Genomic DNA, 17,617 nt, shown 5'->3' on the forward strand with positions numbered 1-17,617 from the left:
GGCCGCAGTTTGGAGACCCCTGCTTCAAGGTAACCAATCCCTAATGCTTTTTTTAAGACAAGAAAATACTGAATCTTTCTTTACCGTAAACAGTGATAGGCATTAATATAATGAAAGTTGAAATAGCATTACACTACAAAGTTTAGTAAAGGGCGTATTATTCCATGATTGGACTGCTGATCACGGTATGTATGTAGGAAGTATATTTTTCTTGGAGAAATGCTAATGTTTTTAAAGAATTTTTCCTTTTCCTACAATTAATTTTCCCAATCTGTAGCATTTTTACATTTCCTGGATAAAGATATACAGGGATTTCTATTGCTCATCTACAGATAATTATATACAATAGTGGCATGAGGATGTAGAGAAAAATGACATTTGCGCACTCTGAAGGGTCTAAGATGTTTTTTGTTGTACAATAAATATGAAAGGCCCATCCTGTGTAAAACAAAGGCTACAAAGGGAGCCTGTTGTGGAGCCTGCTGGCTGCGATCCATCGATATTATAATATAAATATTTTCCTGTTTTACGCCTCAAACCTTTGAAGTTTGAAAACCTTTCAAAGAATTTTTGTGGCAATAAATAGAGCTAGGAAGAAGTGTCAATGCACTTAGGGCCAATTCTCCCCCAGAAATAGCACAGGAAAGAGCTGTGTGTTCCTGTGCGATTCACATGCACTTCTGTGCGGTGCAGTTCCAGCCCAATCATTTAGAATGGGCTGAAATCGCACCACACCAAAAGTAGGGCATACACTATTTTGGGATACTCACTGCAACCAGCTCAGGCTCCCATTGGCTTGCTGAGAGGCTGAACCAGGCATGTGGGCGGATCCCAACTCCATTATCACAATCTTGGACCGGCTCTGTGACGTCAGCAGATTCAGCCCGCTGTCTGCTGAAAACAGGTCACAGGAGTGCAGAATGAACTGCACTCCTGTGATCCATAGGAGAAATACAGCCAAACAAGCTTTGGCTCTACTTCTCCTTTAATAATCAAAGCAAATCATTTACAATGTAACATGTTGGCAACAAATTGGCAACAGTTTCAAGCCAGCAACAGCCCTTCATCAAGCCAAAGGGATGCATACATCTACAGTGATTAAGCATCCTATGGCTATGGAGACAAAATAACAGGCAGTGGTAACTTGCAATCCTACTGACCAGTGAGGTAGCCCAGCATCATAATAGCCAATAAGAATGGATAGGGGAAGGCAGCAGACAGACTCTGACAATACCAGGAATTGCAGAGCGTTGACACAGAAAGCCGCTGCAGGTATGTCAGGACCCCTGTAGGTACCTGCACTTTATATCTCTCAGCAGAATTTTGTATTGCCGTTTTTGGCCATTTCTCTACTGGTATCCTACCTGAGGTGTAACTAGTACCTTCAGGACCCCGGTGCAAGAAACCATGAAGGGCCCTCATGATCAGTGGCAGTGCTGGGGGGGTTGATGGAATCAGTGGCAGTGGTGGTGGGGGAGGAAATGGGATCAGTGACAGTAGTGGGGTGGTGAGTTGCAGTGCTGGGGTGGTGTGATCAGTGGCAGTGCTTGGGGGCCGGGGGATTGGATCCGTTGCAGCAGTGGTGAGGGGGATTGGGTTCAGTGGCAGTGCTGGGTGGAGATGGTATCAGCATCAGTGGCATTCACTTGTCGACTCAGTTCCCCCTCCTTGTCTCCCTGGCTCCCAACATGTGCCTCCAGTGACACCTGTCCCGAGATCACAAGATGGGGTCTCCTCACACAGCATAGACTTCCTCCAGCTCCTCCTCTTCCCAGGTCAGCTGACTCTCTTCAAGTCTCCAATTGGGTGAAATGTGCAGCGCTTATGTGATCATATAAACCATAACAAATAATATGAGTACAAAAAACGTGAATAATAAATGATGTGCTCAAAAATACTCCAAGCAGTCCTCTATTATGACATGTGATGTCTATAAATAGAGGAACGTGTGATGTCCAAAAAAAGTCAGTGACAAACTTCAATCATGTGTGATGATAATCCTCAACCACATGTGGATATGATATAGTGACAGTCTTTAACTTCATATATGTATGATGTAATAACAGTTGATAGTAGATCCACCACCAAAGACACCAGAAGCTGCTTACCAGAGGGATTGAACTCGAACAGGTGTACACCTAGTGAGTCAATCAAGCTTTGTGGTATAATATACCAAGGGGATCAGATGCTGTATCCAGATGTGACCTCCAGATGGACCTCCGAACAGGTGAAAGATATGGATGGACTCAGTAGATATAGGCAGTCAGCCCCACCATTGAAAGAAAGAGGAAGGCATATAGCGTAACTCCGTATGGAAATTTTAATACATGAAAAGCAAAGTAAAGTAAAATCAAGCGCTTGTATAAAAGAAGACAGTGGTCTCAGCATATCCTTCCGACGCGTTTTGACTTGGAAGTCATCATCTCCACCCGCCAATGGCCCATCTTCCTCCAGCTCTGAACTCAATGGACGGCTGTGGAAAGGTTAGGTGAATGGCGCTGGGCAGATACTATGGCAGTGACTTGAGTGTACAGTGTACTACCTCCCAAGTGTAACTAGAGAAATAGAGCCTTCAGGCAGCGGGCCCCCCTATAGTGGCGGAACACCAGGGCCTGGTTGCAAGAGTGATCTTTGTGACCCTGGTAGTTCCAGCACTGCGTCTGTATGACCACCAATGTAAGTCGCATTTTTCCATTGCCAATGAGTTGGTTTCAGTAAGGGTTCCCAGAGACCTGAAAATTATTTTTGGATTTCCTTTAGGATAAAAAAAAGTTGAAAAGGGCTGATTTACATACACTTTAAAGTGTTTTTCCATATATATTTCCTACATGTTATATGTTTCTGAATAGAAGATCCGATTCTATAACTTGAATCCTTTGTTAGGACATACAGGGGTTGATTTACTAAAGACAAATAGGCTTTTTTACTTTGCAATGGAATTTGCCCCAGAGCTTAGTGAATACGGTAAAACTCTGCTGACGTCCATAATCAAACTGGTGCAAGAAAAAAATGCTGTTTGCATGTTTCTTCTCATTCTTTGCAAATTGAAACTTCACTACATTTACTAAGCTCTGGGGAAAATCCCCTTGCCAAGTGCAACTTTTCTTGTAAAGTGAACAGCCTATTTGTCTTTAATCAGGGTTTTTTTTTCTGAGGATAGATGCAAGAACTCACCCCTTGTCTCCGCCCCCTATCCACCTTTGAGCATTGTCTCTTGGCCCCACCCCCTACCCACCTCCCAGTACTGCCCCTTTTAGAAAATACAGAAGCATCATTTTGTGCTACCAAGAAATTTCTATAGAATTTGATAGACCCCCACCCCAGCAACAGTAGACCCTTCCCCAGCAACAACAGATCCCACCACAGAAATAATAGATCCCCCACATAACAGACCCCCCCAGCAACAATGGACCCCCTGCAACAAAATACCACCCTAGAAACAATAGGCCCCCTGCAGCAACAACAGATCTCCTAGCAGCCAGCAACAATAGACATCTCCCTTAACAGTAGATCCTTCCCAGCAAAAATATACCCCCCCAGCAACGTAAGTCCCCCCAGCCAAAAATAGATCCCTACCAGCGACAATAGATCCCCCAGCAGCCAGCATCAATAGACCCCCAGCGCACCTTGCCGTAAAATACATTCAGTGCTGGAGGTGCCAGAACAGTGTTCCCCCACGTTCCTGGTGAAAGAAAGCCTTGCCTTTAGTAAATCAGTCCAGCAGTTTACGACTAATAATGAGATCTGCCAGTGCAGTACAGACAAGGGTTATTTACGGTTATCCTCCAACCCCCTTGAATTTTACAGGAAAATTCATTTTAGGAGCAAAAAGTAGGAACAAATAAAAATCTAAGCAGCAATTTTTTAATATTTCTTAAAGTTACTTTTAGAGACAGGAGCTAAATGGATGGCAGTCAGTTAAACCTGTTATAGACGCATTACAATAACAAAATGTAAAAAAATCGATATTGACTGTTTATTTTATATTGATGTAATCTGCAACAATAATAAAGTATTAATGCATTTTATTAATGATATGTAATAGTGCTTAACCATGATCTGTGACGGTAACAATCCCTGGGCAGACTGGCATTGCACTGCAGATATCCTCACAATATACTGACATCCATCTAGTGCTTGAATGGGAACTATGGATACATAACCAAAAAGTTGAACAGTCAGATTCATACTGTTCTGTCTCATTTTCACAGGGGATAGAAGATCAAATCTTATTGGTTATTATAGGTAACAACTTGACTTTCCTCCAGTTTTACTAGGATCCCCCTTATGACATGTTTATTAAACTGAAACAAATGTGTATTTATTTGTTTTTAATGGAGATAAGCAAACACTTTAACCACTTGACCTCCGTAAGATTTACCCCCCATTCATGACCAAGCTACTTTTTGCGATACGGCACTGCGTTACTTTATCGGACAATTGCGCGGTCACGCGACTCTGTACCTAAATAAAATCTTTTTTTTTTCTCACAAATAGATCTTCCTTTTGGTGGTATTTGATCACCTCTGCTGTTTTTTTTTTTTTTTTTTGTTTGTTTACAACGCAAACAAATAAAAACACAATTTTTAAAAAAGAAAAACAATATTTTTTACTTTCTGCAATAAAACATATCTAATAAAAAGTTTTGAAAAATCAAATTTCATTATAAAATTTAGGCCAATATATATTCTGCTACATATTTTTGGTAAAAAAAAAAAAAAAATCCCAATAAGCGTATATTGATTTTCGCAAAAGTTATAGCTTATGGGATATTTTTATTATCGGACTGTGATATTGCGGCGGGCATTCTGACACTAACTGACACTTTTGACACTTTTTGAGGACCAGTGACACTAAAACAATAATCAGTGCTAAAAAAAATATGCACTGTCACTGTGCTAATGACACTGGCTGGGAAGGGGTTAACATCAATGGTGATCAAAGGGTTAACTGTGTGCCTAACCGGTGTTTTACTAAACTGGGGGGAGGTGCTTTTACTAGGGGAAGACATGGATCCTAGTCCCTGCTTTACAGAGAGACAGAATCCATGGCTTTCCTCCTGTCAGAACGGCGATCTGAATTGTTTACATAGGCAGAGTGCTGTTCTGCCTCTATGCTGGATGATCGGCGGGTGCTGGCAGACATCGAGTTTGCAGCAAAGGGAGTGAGCAGCACATGCCTCCTACCCAGAAGACCGGGATCACATGTATATAGGTGATACGGCACAGAGGTGCTCCCCTGTAGCAATAAACCTGCTATAGGGTTGACCTTAAGCGGTTGATTAAAGAAGGAAAATTGCTCTAAGACTCCAAATGTGTGATGTCACTAAGCAGCTGGTACAAAACCCTAATGCATGGTATGCTTAGATTAGAAAAAATTCAGTGCAGCACATAAAAAAAAATCACATAAACATAATAAACAATTGTCCAACATAAGAAAAACAAAATATTCACATGTGAGTGTATACGTATAAGTTGAGAATAAAACAAAAAGTCCCACTGAAAAAACAAAAGTGATTGAAAAAGTCCTCCTGTGTATATTGAGATAAATGGAAGATTGTGAATCCCAAGACAGCCTCCAAGCCTTTCAGCATTGGAAGTCCACCATAATGTGTACAGAGTGGGGGCTTACCAGATTCTCATGACCCTCACAAAGGAGAGGTCAAAAAAAGCTCATGATTATCCAGCCCCCAAAACACTTCAGGGATCATGACAGGCCATTGCACTTCAGTGCATTCCACCAATCAGTATGTGATGAGGCTCCACACAGGCAACACAGGCAAGATAGTAGAAAAGAAGAGAGAGAGAGACACCTTCCATAGCGATAAAACTGTAAATACAGCAATATTTAATCAAATTGAGTGCACTTTCAAATCACATGTGTAGTCCATTGCCCAAATTAATAAATGGGCGCGGCTGGTTCACACATGTGCAATGACGAGTGTCTCTGCTCCGCCCTACATGTTTCGTCATACGTGATGTCAGGTGTGATGGGCCTGATTTACTAAAGGCAACTAGACTGTGCACTCTGCAAGGGTATTTGCTTCAGAGCTTAGTAAATGAGGGGAAGTTCTGCTGACTTCCATCATTCAATTATGTGCAAGTAAATGTTTTGTTTTTTCTTGCATGTGATTGGGTAGTCTTTGCAAAGAAAAGCGTCACCTCATTTACTAAGTTCTGGAGCAAATGCACTTGCAAAGTGCACAGTCTATTTGCCTTTAGTAAGTCGACCCCTGTGTCTTTCTTTGTGTTTCATGGATATATGTTATTATTATTATATTATGCAACAAATTTGTTTTAATACTGTTTTACTAAAATTTGTGTTTAAATATGTGTTGTGCTGCAGGAGTGATGACCTGTCTACAAGTTTTGCTGCAGCTTTGTGTCCTTCCTATAATAGGTACGTGTTTTTTTACTTTTAATAGTTTTACTTTTCTATCAACTCACTAGCAGCAGAGATGTCATAATATACAAATACATGATAAGAACACCCCTGTGACCCCTGAATGGGGGGTATTCTCTCCATTACTGACAATAATAGGCAGTGGCACTTTCTCATTGTTTTGCTTTGCTTGAAGAAAATGATGCACAACACTCAGCAACTAATCTGACCTTATAGAGAATCTTCATCCTGTTTGAAAGAAAGAAAAAAAAAAAATAAAAGGCAGCAGCTACAAATACTGGACACTTACCTGTTCAAGGACTCAGCGCCGTTCTCACCCAGGTCGGTTCTTTGCCGGTCTTCGGGTTCCTGGTGTTGTCATATTTACTAAAGGAAGCTGGCTGTGACTCTTTTCGGTTTCACACAGCTGGCTTCTCACGGTGCATGTGTGAGCCACGCTTCGCTTTGTGAAGGCTGCGGGCAAAGAGAGCGAAGGCCAAACTTTTACTCACCTGAGCGATCCAATTGGAAGTGGGAGTGGGAACTTGTCAAAGCCAGGTACCCCCCCCCCCCAAAAAAAAAAAAAAAATTGTCCAAAAGAGTTGGAGGAGGAAAAAAGCAGAACTTTCCCTTTAGGGTGAAGTTCCGCTTTAAGGTCCCTTTCACCAGCCTAGCTGCTGATTTGTGATCCGTGGTGAATTGCGTTGTCAGTAGTGACTGGCCCATGGTTAGCAGGAAATTGGGGGGCAATATGCTGCCTCCTGCACACATGTTTTAAGAGGAATTTAACACTAAAATTGCAGTTGTGGCACGGCCCCGTTCACCTCTATGTAGCTCGCCATGAAGCACAGCTTTGGGGCCATGGCAATGTGTATGGGGTTATCCAGCGGTCATGGACTGGTTTTGACAAACTGCCTCCTTTTGCCAACTGACAGTTCTGTCCCGTGTGAAAGGGGCCTTATTGTGTAAGGAAAGTGACCAGACACTATACACTGAACAATTCACGAAAAAATTGAAAAGGACACTCCTATAGCCACATCCATATGAAAATTTGGCATAAAAGAAAAAGTTGGGCATATGATAGCCACAAAGGTCGGACTTTAAAGGCAACATAGACAGTGAAAAATATAGAAAAATATAGAAAAGTATATTTTATTTATAACAATATATGGTGCATAGAGCAAAAAAAGGGTAAAGAGTTAAAAACATATACATAATACACGGCAAAGATAAGCATATAGTATATAAGTATATATAATAGTGAGTCCCTGTTCGTCAACTCGTTTCACTGTCTAGCTTCGTCAGGACACATTCAGGGATTGTTGGAGAAAAGAAGGTCTCACTATCTACAATGAAAACATATAGGTAAAACTTTATATAACAATCACATATGTTAAAAATAGATTATCATCATATCTGAGCAACATATACAGCATACAGAAATACTTTGCAGAGGAATTCATGAAAGATAGTGTCACCCATAGAGTTTTAAAAAATTCTCATCTATAGTATTCCCGATACTTGAGTGTTCGTACAAGAACGCCAACTAGAACAGTATACAATGACAATAGTCATTCAAAAAAATCGAAAAAACAATACGAGTGTTTGAAGGAAGATAGTAGGAGATACTCACTGGGCTGGAAATATTCTGTGGTAAGTATATTTCAAGGTTATCACATGGAAAAGCCACAGCCAGGAGAGAAGGAATGGGGGGGGGGGTGTGATACGGATTGGGACACTAGCAAGACAGAAGCACCTTCAATAAGCAGGTGACAGTAGTCACATGCTCCACATTCGTAAAGTCCTGGTCTGTCACATTGTTTATTCTTAGACTTTATATATTGACTCTGTACCAGAGTTTTCTAAACCATATTGGTGAGGGATTGAGGAATTTAAGGTCTCGATGTCGATGGCCACAAGGAGACACCCTTGTGGTACATGGAGGCCATCCAGATTTTTTAAAAGGTCTGAGGTGTCCTTTATGTAAGAGGGTAATGCGACTACATGTGAACGAAGATATTTGTCAACAAATCTACTAGCTCTTTCCATCTTTGAACCCAGTATTAACCCAGTAGGGGGAATTGGCACCGCACACCTCCATGCAGTCCTGTTGGGTGATCTCATAATTGCCCTTCTGGGTGGAGGGCTCTCGAGCTCTTCCTAGAGACTGGCAGATGTTAAATGGTGGTGATAGATATTCCTGATGAAGATAATTTATAGATATTTGAAACGCGTTGGTTTTCCCTTTACATGCAAAAATTGTTACTGAATCTGTTTTGAATGTACAGTCGTATATGGTTTTGGGTATCACCACCGAACATATAATTTGTATAAACACTGTCATTGATGTTTTTATAAGATGCTATGAGCCTCATGGAGGTTTATTTTAAATTGTGAACAATAAAATATGATTCATTTTCTCTATCGTATCCTAATGCCGCGTACACACGAGCGGACTTTACGGCAGACTTTGCCCGGCGGACTTTGACGGACTTTACGACGGACTTTCCAAATGAACGGACTTGCCTACACACAATCAACCAAAGTCCGTCGAATTCGTACGTGATGACGTACGACCGGACTAAAATAAGGAAGTTCATAGCCAGTAGCCAATAGCTGCCCTAGCGTGGCTTTTTGTCCGTCGAACTAGCATACAGACGAGCGGACTTATCGACTGGACTCGAGTCCGTCGGATAGATTTGAAACATGTTTCAAATCTAAGTCCCTCCAACTTTTGAGAAAACAAAGTCCGCTGGAGCCCACACACGATCGAATTGTCCAACGAAATCCCGTCCGCCGGGCAAAGTCTGCCGTAAAGTCCGCTTGTGTGTACGCGGCATAAGAATATCTTCCAACTTTCTAGCATAAGAACAATAGACATCTCTTAGAAGAAAGAATGTAGACAAAGGGGACACGTTCTGCCACATCTCCAGTTACAGGGACCATTACGATTTAATACGCCAAAACATGATTGGTTAACCTCCCTGGCGGTATTCCCGAGTGTGGCTCGGGGTTAAAATTCAGGACCATTAGCGGTAACCCCGAGCCACACTCGGGATTGCATTGCAGGATCCTGGTGCCTCCTTACTTACCTTGTCCCCGGGATCCTGCAATGTCCCCCGCAGTGTCCGCAGGCTGTGTCCTGTTCCGAAGCCTCTCTGTGCCAGGCTCCGTTCCCTGCGAGCGTCGCGACGCACGGGGGCGGAGCCTGGCGGCAAATTAATAAAAATGTAAAAAGCATAACACATACAGTACTGTAATCTTACAGATTACAGTACTGTATGAAATCATTTCACATCCCATTTGTCCCCAGTGCTCTGGCCCATGCCCTGCATGCAGTTTTATATTGCATATACTGTTCTTTCTGCCTGGAAACTGGAGATTGTCCATAGCAACCAAAAAGTGTCCCTTTACGTCAAAAATGGCTTTAGACCAGCTAGAAAACAGCGATAGTAAATTAGAACACTTGCAGAATTGAGCGATAGTGAATCGTGTGGAAATTTATTTTATTACTATTTATTTTTATTTTTTTTAATTATTATTTTTTTTTTATTATATTATAATTTATGTTTTTGTGTTTCAAACTTTATCATACCCGGGATATCTACTAGACTCTGGTTTGGACAGATTTAAGTGTGTTATTGTTAAGAATTACAGGCCTACAATATAAAACGCCAAATTTCCATGCAAAATAATTGTACCGCTTTCAGCACCTAAAATCAGAAAGAATCATACCGCCAGGGAGGTTAAACCTACAAGTGTTTTTTTTTTTTTTTTACCGGATTTTCAAAATAACAAAATACATAATTTAGAGCAACCTTTCTCAGACAGGTTTCTGTAGAATCCTAGAAAGTTCTTTTGAGGCTGCTAGGGGTTCCTTGACTTGAGCAATGAGCAATGGTAAATTGATCTCCCACTTACATTGACCACCAATGCAAGGAAGCAGTTTTTCACCAACCGCCAATGTAAGGGGTCACTTCTACAATGACCACTAATGTAGGGGGACACCACGATTTTTTGATTGTTACTAAAAAATATTTTGTTACATAGCACTAGCGGGTGCTAAAAAATAAAACATTATCTTCCCTTGATGTCAAATATGGTAGGTATTCTTTAATTTAAAGCCTATTCAACGTACTGAGCATGCTAATGTACCCTGTTCTATAGGATTATTAATTTTTAGCAGGGCTTCTCTGAAACCTGAAAATGATTTTATAAACAGTGAAAAGAAAAGTGGGGCAAAGGGAATTTGGTTCCAAAAGAGGAAAAATTTGGGAGCCATGACAATTTAGAATCTATTTCACAGTTTTGTTAAATCTGGGCTGCTGCAGAAGGCTGAGCAGCCCACAGGGGCACTCACAGGCCCATAGATAATCTTATACAGCCCAGAATCTCAAAAAAAAAAAGGTTGGTCATGTCTGTTCTATGGACATTATGAGATTGGTCAATGCAGTGAATGCAATGGGGTTAATTTACTATAACCGGAGAGTGCAAAATCTGGTGCAGCTGTGCATAGTAACCAATCAGCTTCTAATTTCAGCTTGTTCGATTAGGCTTTGACAATGAGCCCTGGTTCACATTGATGCGATTTGGTATGCGATTTGACATGTCAAAGCGCATGCCAAATCGACGGCAACTGCCGGCAATGGCAGCGCCTGAATCTGTGTGATGCCACATGTGCACCGATTCCCAAAAGTAGTTTCTGTACTATTTTTGGCGATTTCGGGGGGGGGGGGTTCCATTGACATCTGTGCAGAGACCCGCACAGATGTCTCTGAAATCGCCCCCGAAATCGGGACTGACATGCAGGAATGAAACCATGCGAGTTCAGCTGAACTAGCACGATTCCATTCCTGCAGTCAGTGTGAACCTAGGCTTAAACCTGGAAGCTGATTGGTTTTTATACAGAGCTGCACCAGATTTTGCACTGTCCACTTTTACTAAATTAACCTCAAAGTCCTAAACTGGAATGAATCACAACTCTTCCTTCTAACATCAAAAATCATATTTATTGGTTTATTAATATAATTTTCTTCATGCTTTGTCTGTAGTGTCAGCTGTTCTGCAGCCTCCGAGGAACCCTAAATTCTCTTCTAACAACTTTCAGCATATCCTGACTTGGGAAGACCCCAACTATGAATTGGCCGTCTACTACAAAGTAGAATACTCTAAAGACTAGTAAGTTTATAGACTATTCCATGGCTGTTCCAAAACCTTACTGTCATGCCCAAACCAATGTCCGCTCTTACAATCAAAGCTCCAAAGCTTCTCCTTCATTTCACCCTACACACTTCTATTGTCCCATCACTATAATAGGCTGCCTCAGTGGCCAAAAATATTGTACAGGAGGCAGGAAGGGTCAGAAAAGCTTACCGTATATACTCGAGTAAAAGCCGAGTTTTTCAGCACTTTTTTTGTGCTGAAAGTGCCCCCCTCGGCTTATACTCAAGTCAAGCACTTTTCTGGTGCAAAAAATGACATTTTCCGAACCGAATTTGAGGCCCCGTATCTTAGGGCCACTTGGTGCTAGGAAACCCCAAATTTGGTGTGCAAACCCAGTGGAACTAGCACCACAACATATCCAAAGTTCCTAGCATCAAGTGGCCTTGAGATATGGGGCCCCAAAGTTGGTTCAGAAAATGTCATTCTCTGCTGCAGAAAAGTGCTTGACATTTTCCGAACCGACTTTGGGGTCCGTATCTCAGGGTCACTTGGAGATAGGAACCCCAGCGTTGAATATGTTGTAGTGTTAGTTCCACTGGGTATGCACTTCAAATTTGGGTTTCCTAGCACCAAGTGGCCCCGAGATACAGGGCCCCAAAGTCAGTCAACTGTGTCCATCTGCAGCAATGTCATTTTGGGACCCCTTGGGTCCAGAGACCCAAAATTTTGGCTGCAGCTAGGGGGCATCTAGGGACCCTTAACTACCGAGTTTGAAGTTCGGGGGACCTGTGACTGCAAATGGGCACAGTGAGGCATGCAAATGGGCATTGTTGACCCTCTTTTCCACTTACAGTAGCTGCGCATTTCTCACCCTAGGCTTATACTCGAGTCAATAAGTTTTCCCAGTTTTTTGTGGTAAAATTAGGTGCCTCGGCTTATATTCGGGTCGACTTATACTCGAGTATATATGGTATTCATTACTATTAAGAAATATCAGAGCTTTGCCTATCATAGCAGCATGGTTATTAAGGCTGTATGTATATGCGGACACCTCTAGATGCCTGCCATCTATTTCTATAGACAGTTTTGTTTGACAGCAAAATCTCTTTAACCACTTAAGGACCGAGCCTCTTTTTGAGATTTGTTGTTTAAACTTTTTTTTGCTAGAAAATTACTTAGAACCCCCAAACATTATACATTTTTTTTCTAACACCCTAGAGAATAAAATGGCAGTCGTTGCAATACTTTCTGTCACACCGTATTTGCGCAGCGGTCTTACAAGCGCACTTTTTTGGGAAAAATTTCACTTTTTTTAATTAAAAAATAAGACAGTAAAGTTAGCCCAACTTTTTTTTATATTGTGAAAGATAATGTTACGCCGAGTAAATTGATACCCAACATGTCATGCTTCAAAATTGCACCCGCTTGTGGAATGGCGACAAACTTTTATCCTTAAAAAAATCTCCATAGGCGACGTTTAAAAAATTCTACAAATTGCATGTTTTTAGTTACAGAGGAGGTCTAGGGCTAGAATTATTAAGCTTTGGGCGGCAATGACGTTTTGACGTTACTTCCGCCCTGCAATGGTATGGAGATGGGTGGGGGCCATCTTCCCCTCAGTCGTCTCCATGCCAAGGAAGGCACAACATCCGATCACCTCCGTCACTGCCATTGGCTCCGGTAAGCCGCGGAGGGCACCGGAGCGCAGCGGGAGAGGGGAGGCCCTCTCCTGCCGCCGATAAAAGTGATCTTGCGGCGAATCCGCTGCAGAGACCGCTTTTATCTGAAAGCGGACCGCCGACCAAAGAAGAGGATACCGGGGTTATGGCAGCTAGCTGCTGCCATAACAATAATATTCCTCTTCAAATTCAGGACGTATATCGGCGTGCGGCGGTCCGTAAGGGGTTAAAGAAAACATATCAGCTATATGGTTATAAATCCTACCTGTGTACAGCAGAAATTAGCAACAGCTACAACAAACTGTGTAATATAATCCTTGTGAGTGAGGAGTTCTCTCTTCTGGGCTGAATGCGGCTAAGCAAATTTTATTGGTGGATCGCGGATCACAGTGTCAGCAACAGCAAAGGCTCAGTTTTGCTGAAGGGGGAGAGGCATTTGCTGACTCACATGCTGTCGTACAAGAACCCTCTCCTAAAGCCTCGTACACACGATCGGATTTTCCGCAGACAAAACGTCAGACTTTTGTCCAAAGGGCGTTGGCCAGGAACTTGTCTTGCATACAAACGGCCCCCCACTTGTCGGCCAACAAACACGAACGTAGGGACGTACTACGTCTTTTTTCAGCTCTTTAGCGCCACCCTTTGGGCACCTTCTGCTAATGTTGTGTTTGGTGAGCACTGATTCCAAACATGCGTGTTTGTACTTTCGACTTTTGTCTGATGGACTTGTGTACACACGATTGGAAAATCTGACAACAGACCACTGTCCACGGAAAATTTATAAGCCTGCCATCTAATATTTGTCCGCAGACAATCCGACAACAATTGTCTGATGGAGCGTACAAACGGTTGGATTTTAGGCCAACAGTCTGTTATCACACAATTCCCGGCGGAAAATCCGATTGTGTTTACGAAGCTTAAGTCTGTTCATTATTCAGCAAGGCACACCGATTTGTCAGAAAACCTTTACTTTACTTTCAGAATCAACATTTTCTATGGGACACTATACTACAAAACACTCCCACAAATACGGGCTATTGATTGCAACCAAGATTTGGTCATTTGCACACATAAAAAAATTTTTTTTCCTAATAAATTCATTCAAGACCATGTTGCAAAAATTAATGCACCCCAATTAAAGTCTTAAGCCCAATACGCACTATTAGATTTTCTGCAGATTTTTGTCTTCAGATTTACCAAAACCATATAATATGAGGTCAAACCTTAAGAGTTTCAATTTGTATGCTATCAGGTAGGCCCTTGCAGTTTTGATAAATCTGAAGACAAAAATATGCAGAAAATTTAATAGTGTGTATGGGGCTTAGGAGCAAAGCCTAATTTTAGACAACAAAATCCTAATTAACACGAATTCAACTACAGGTGAGTCTAATTATTCATTAACCACTTCAGCCCCGGAAGGATTTGCCCCCTTCCTGACCAGGCCATTTTTTGCAATTCGGCACTGTGTCGCTTTAACTGACAATTGCAATGCTGTACCCAAACAAAATTGATGTCCATTTTTCCCCACAAATAGAGCTTTCTTTTGGTGGTATTTGATCACCTCTGCTGTTTTTTTTTTTTTGCGCTATAAACAAAAAAAGAGCGACAATTTTGAAAAAAACACAATAATTTGTACTTTTTGCTATAATAAATATCCCAAAAAAAAAACGACTTCATCAGTTTAGGCCGATAAGTATTCTGCTACATATTTTTGGTAACAAAAATTGCAATAAGCGCATATTGATTGGTTTGTGCAAAAGTTATAGCGTCTACAAAATAAGGGATAGATTTATGGCATTTTTATTATTATTTTTTTTTACTAGTAATGGCGGTGATCAGCAATTTTTATCGTGACTGCGACATTGCGGCGGACAGATCGCACACTTTTGGCACTTTTTTGGGACCAGTGACATTTATACAGCGATCAGAGCTAAAAATAGCCACTGATTACTGTATAAATGTCATTGGCAGGGAAGGGGTTAACACTAGGGGGCGATCAAGGGGTTAACTGTGTTCCCTAGGTGTGTTCTAACTGTGGGGAGGATGGGACTGACTAGGCGAAAGACCGATCTGTGTTCCTACTTAGTAGGAGCGCACGATCTGTCTCCTCTCCCCTGAGAGAACCGGGATTTGTGTATTTACACACACAGATACCGGTTCACGCTCTGTCACGAGCGATCGCGGGCACGTGCATCGGCTCCGGGGACGCGCGCGCGGCCGCTAAAGCGTCGATGTACAGCTACGACGGCTTGCGCAGGAGAGCCAACCGGCCACAGTTTAACTGCAGCGGCTGGTCAGGAAGGGGTTAAACAGGTGTCTAGCAGACAGTTTATTATAAAAGGGCGTTGCTTAACAAAGAAAACCCCTTCCCATTTCATGCTGTCAGCAGTAGCACCACATGGAAGAGAAATGTCACAAGGCCTGAGACAGAAAATAATCTATTTACACAATAAAGGTGAAGGCTACAAGAAGATCAGCAAAGATTTACATGTCAGAATACTGTAGCAAAAGTGATACAAAAATGTAAGAAAGACGGAACTGCAACCATCTCACAGAGACATCAAGGCCATCCATGGAAGTTAACACCTCAACAGGAGCATCTTCTGATGAGAAGGGTTGAAGAAAATCACCATGCAAGTTCACTGCAGTTAGCTTAAGAAGCTAGAAGTAGAAGTAGAAAGCCAAACTAGGGTGATTGTATCAAAGGAAGCCTCTCCTAAAGCCCATGCACAAAAGAGCCCTCCTAGAATTTGCCAGGGCCCATGCTGAAAAAGAAGAAGACTACTGAGGCTCTGCATTCTGGAGTGATTGGACCAAGATAAATGTTTTTGGAACTGATGGCTTCAAAACTGTATCGCGTCGCAAAAGTGAGGAGTACAAAGAAAAATGTGTGGTGCCTACAGTGAAACATGGTGGTGGTAGTGTCCTTCTGTGGGGCTGCATGAGTGCTGCTGGTGTCAGGAAGCTGCATTTCATTGATGGTATCATGAATTCACAGATGTACTGCTCTATATTGAAAGAGAAGATGCTCCATCACTCCGTGCCCTTGGACGTCGTGCACTTTTCCAACATGACAATGATGCAAAACAAACATCTAAGGCCACAGTTGCATTTCTGAAGAAGATCAGGGTGAAAGGGATTCAGTGGTCAAGTATGTCTCCTTATCTGAACCCATTGGAACTCGTATGGGGAATTATGAAGAAACAAGTTGAGCATCACTCTCCATTTAGCATCTAAGCTCTAAAGGAGGTCGTTCTTGAAGAATGGAAAAAGATAAATGTTGTAATATGTTGCCAACTTGTTCATTCCATGATTAGAAGACTGGGTGCTGTCCTTAGAAATCATGGAGGTCATACAAAATACTAGATGTTTTTGTTTGGGGGGCGTATTCATTTTTGCATCAACTAATTTGAGTAAAACTGAAGATTTTGTAATATAAGTTATACTAGTAGCCTTACTTTCATGTAATGAGCTAAACAAATGTTCATTGTGATATTGACATAAATCTTACTTTACATTTCTGTAAAACACTGTATATAAAGTTATATATATATATATATATATATATATATATATATATATATATATATATATATATATATATATATATATATATATATATATATATATATATAATTATTATTATTATTATACAGGATTTATATAGTGCCAACAGTTTGCGCAACGCTTTACAACATGAGGGCAGACAGTACACTTACAATACAAATCAATACAGGAGGGATCAGAGGGCCCTGCTCGTTAGAGCTTACAATCTAGAAGGGAGGGTCAAGTGGAAACAAAAAGTAATAACTGTGGGGGGGTTAGCTGATGGAGAAAATGAAAAAACAGTTGTTGTTAGGTGTGGGTAGGGTAGGCTTCTCTGAAAAGAAAGGGTTTTCAGGGATCGTCTAAAAGCTAATAGAGTAGGAGATAAGCGGACAGATTGGGGTAGGGCATTCCATAGGACTGGAGAGGCTTTGGAAAAGTCCTGGAGGCGAGCATGGGAGGAGGTGATGAGGTAGGTAGAGAGCAGAAGGTCTTGAGAGGAACGAAGAGAACAAGTAGGTTGGTATTTAGAGACTAGGCTTGTGATGTAGCTGGGAGCTAAATTGTGGATGGCTTTGTACGTAGTTATTAGTATTTTCAAATTAATTCTATGGGCGAGCGGAAGCCAGTGGAGGGATTGACAAAGAGGGATAGCAGAGACAGAGCAATTGGTAAGGTGGATGAGTCTGGTAGCCACATTCATGATGGATTGAAGAGGTGATAGACTATGTAGAGGTATGTAGAGGTAAGCCAATGAGAAGGGAGTTGCAGTAGTCAAGGCGAGAGATGACCAGTAAGTGAATTAAGAGCTTTGTTGTGTCATTGATTAGAAAGGGGCGTATTTTGGA

The 17,617-nt window shown here is 41.6% G+C and overlaps 1 protein-coding gene across 6 annotated transcripts in view; it reads left to right on the forward strand.

Moving 5' to 3' along the window:
• The window catches only part of LOC141129241 (interferon alpha/beta receptor 2-like), a 44,925-nt gene that overhangs the window by 7,304 nt on the left and 20,004 nt on the right, over nt 1-17,617 (forward strand). For all 6 annotated transcript variants that reach the window (XM_073617146.1, XM_073617149.1, XM_073617147.1 and 3 more), the window contains 2 exons: nt 6,346-6,399; nt 11,433-11,559. In XM_073617146.1, coding sequence (XP_073473247.1) covers nt 6,346-6,399; nt 11,433-11,559 — 181 coding nt within the window. The remainder of the gene's footprint in view (nt 1-6,345; nt 6,400-11,432; nt 11,560-17,617) is intronic.

This window comes from Aquarana catesbeiana, linkage group LG02, assembly GCF_042186555.1.
Source record: "Aquarana catesbeiana isolate 2022-GZ linkage group LG02, ASM4218655v1, whole genome shotgun sequence".
Classification (NCBI taxonomy): domain Eukaryota; kingdom Metazoa; phylum Chordata; class Amphibia; order Anura; family Ranidae; genus Aquarana; species Aquarana catesbeiana.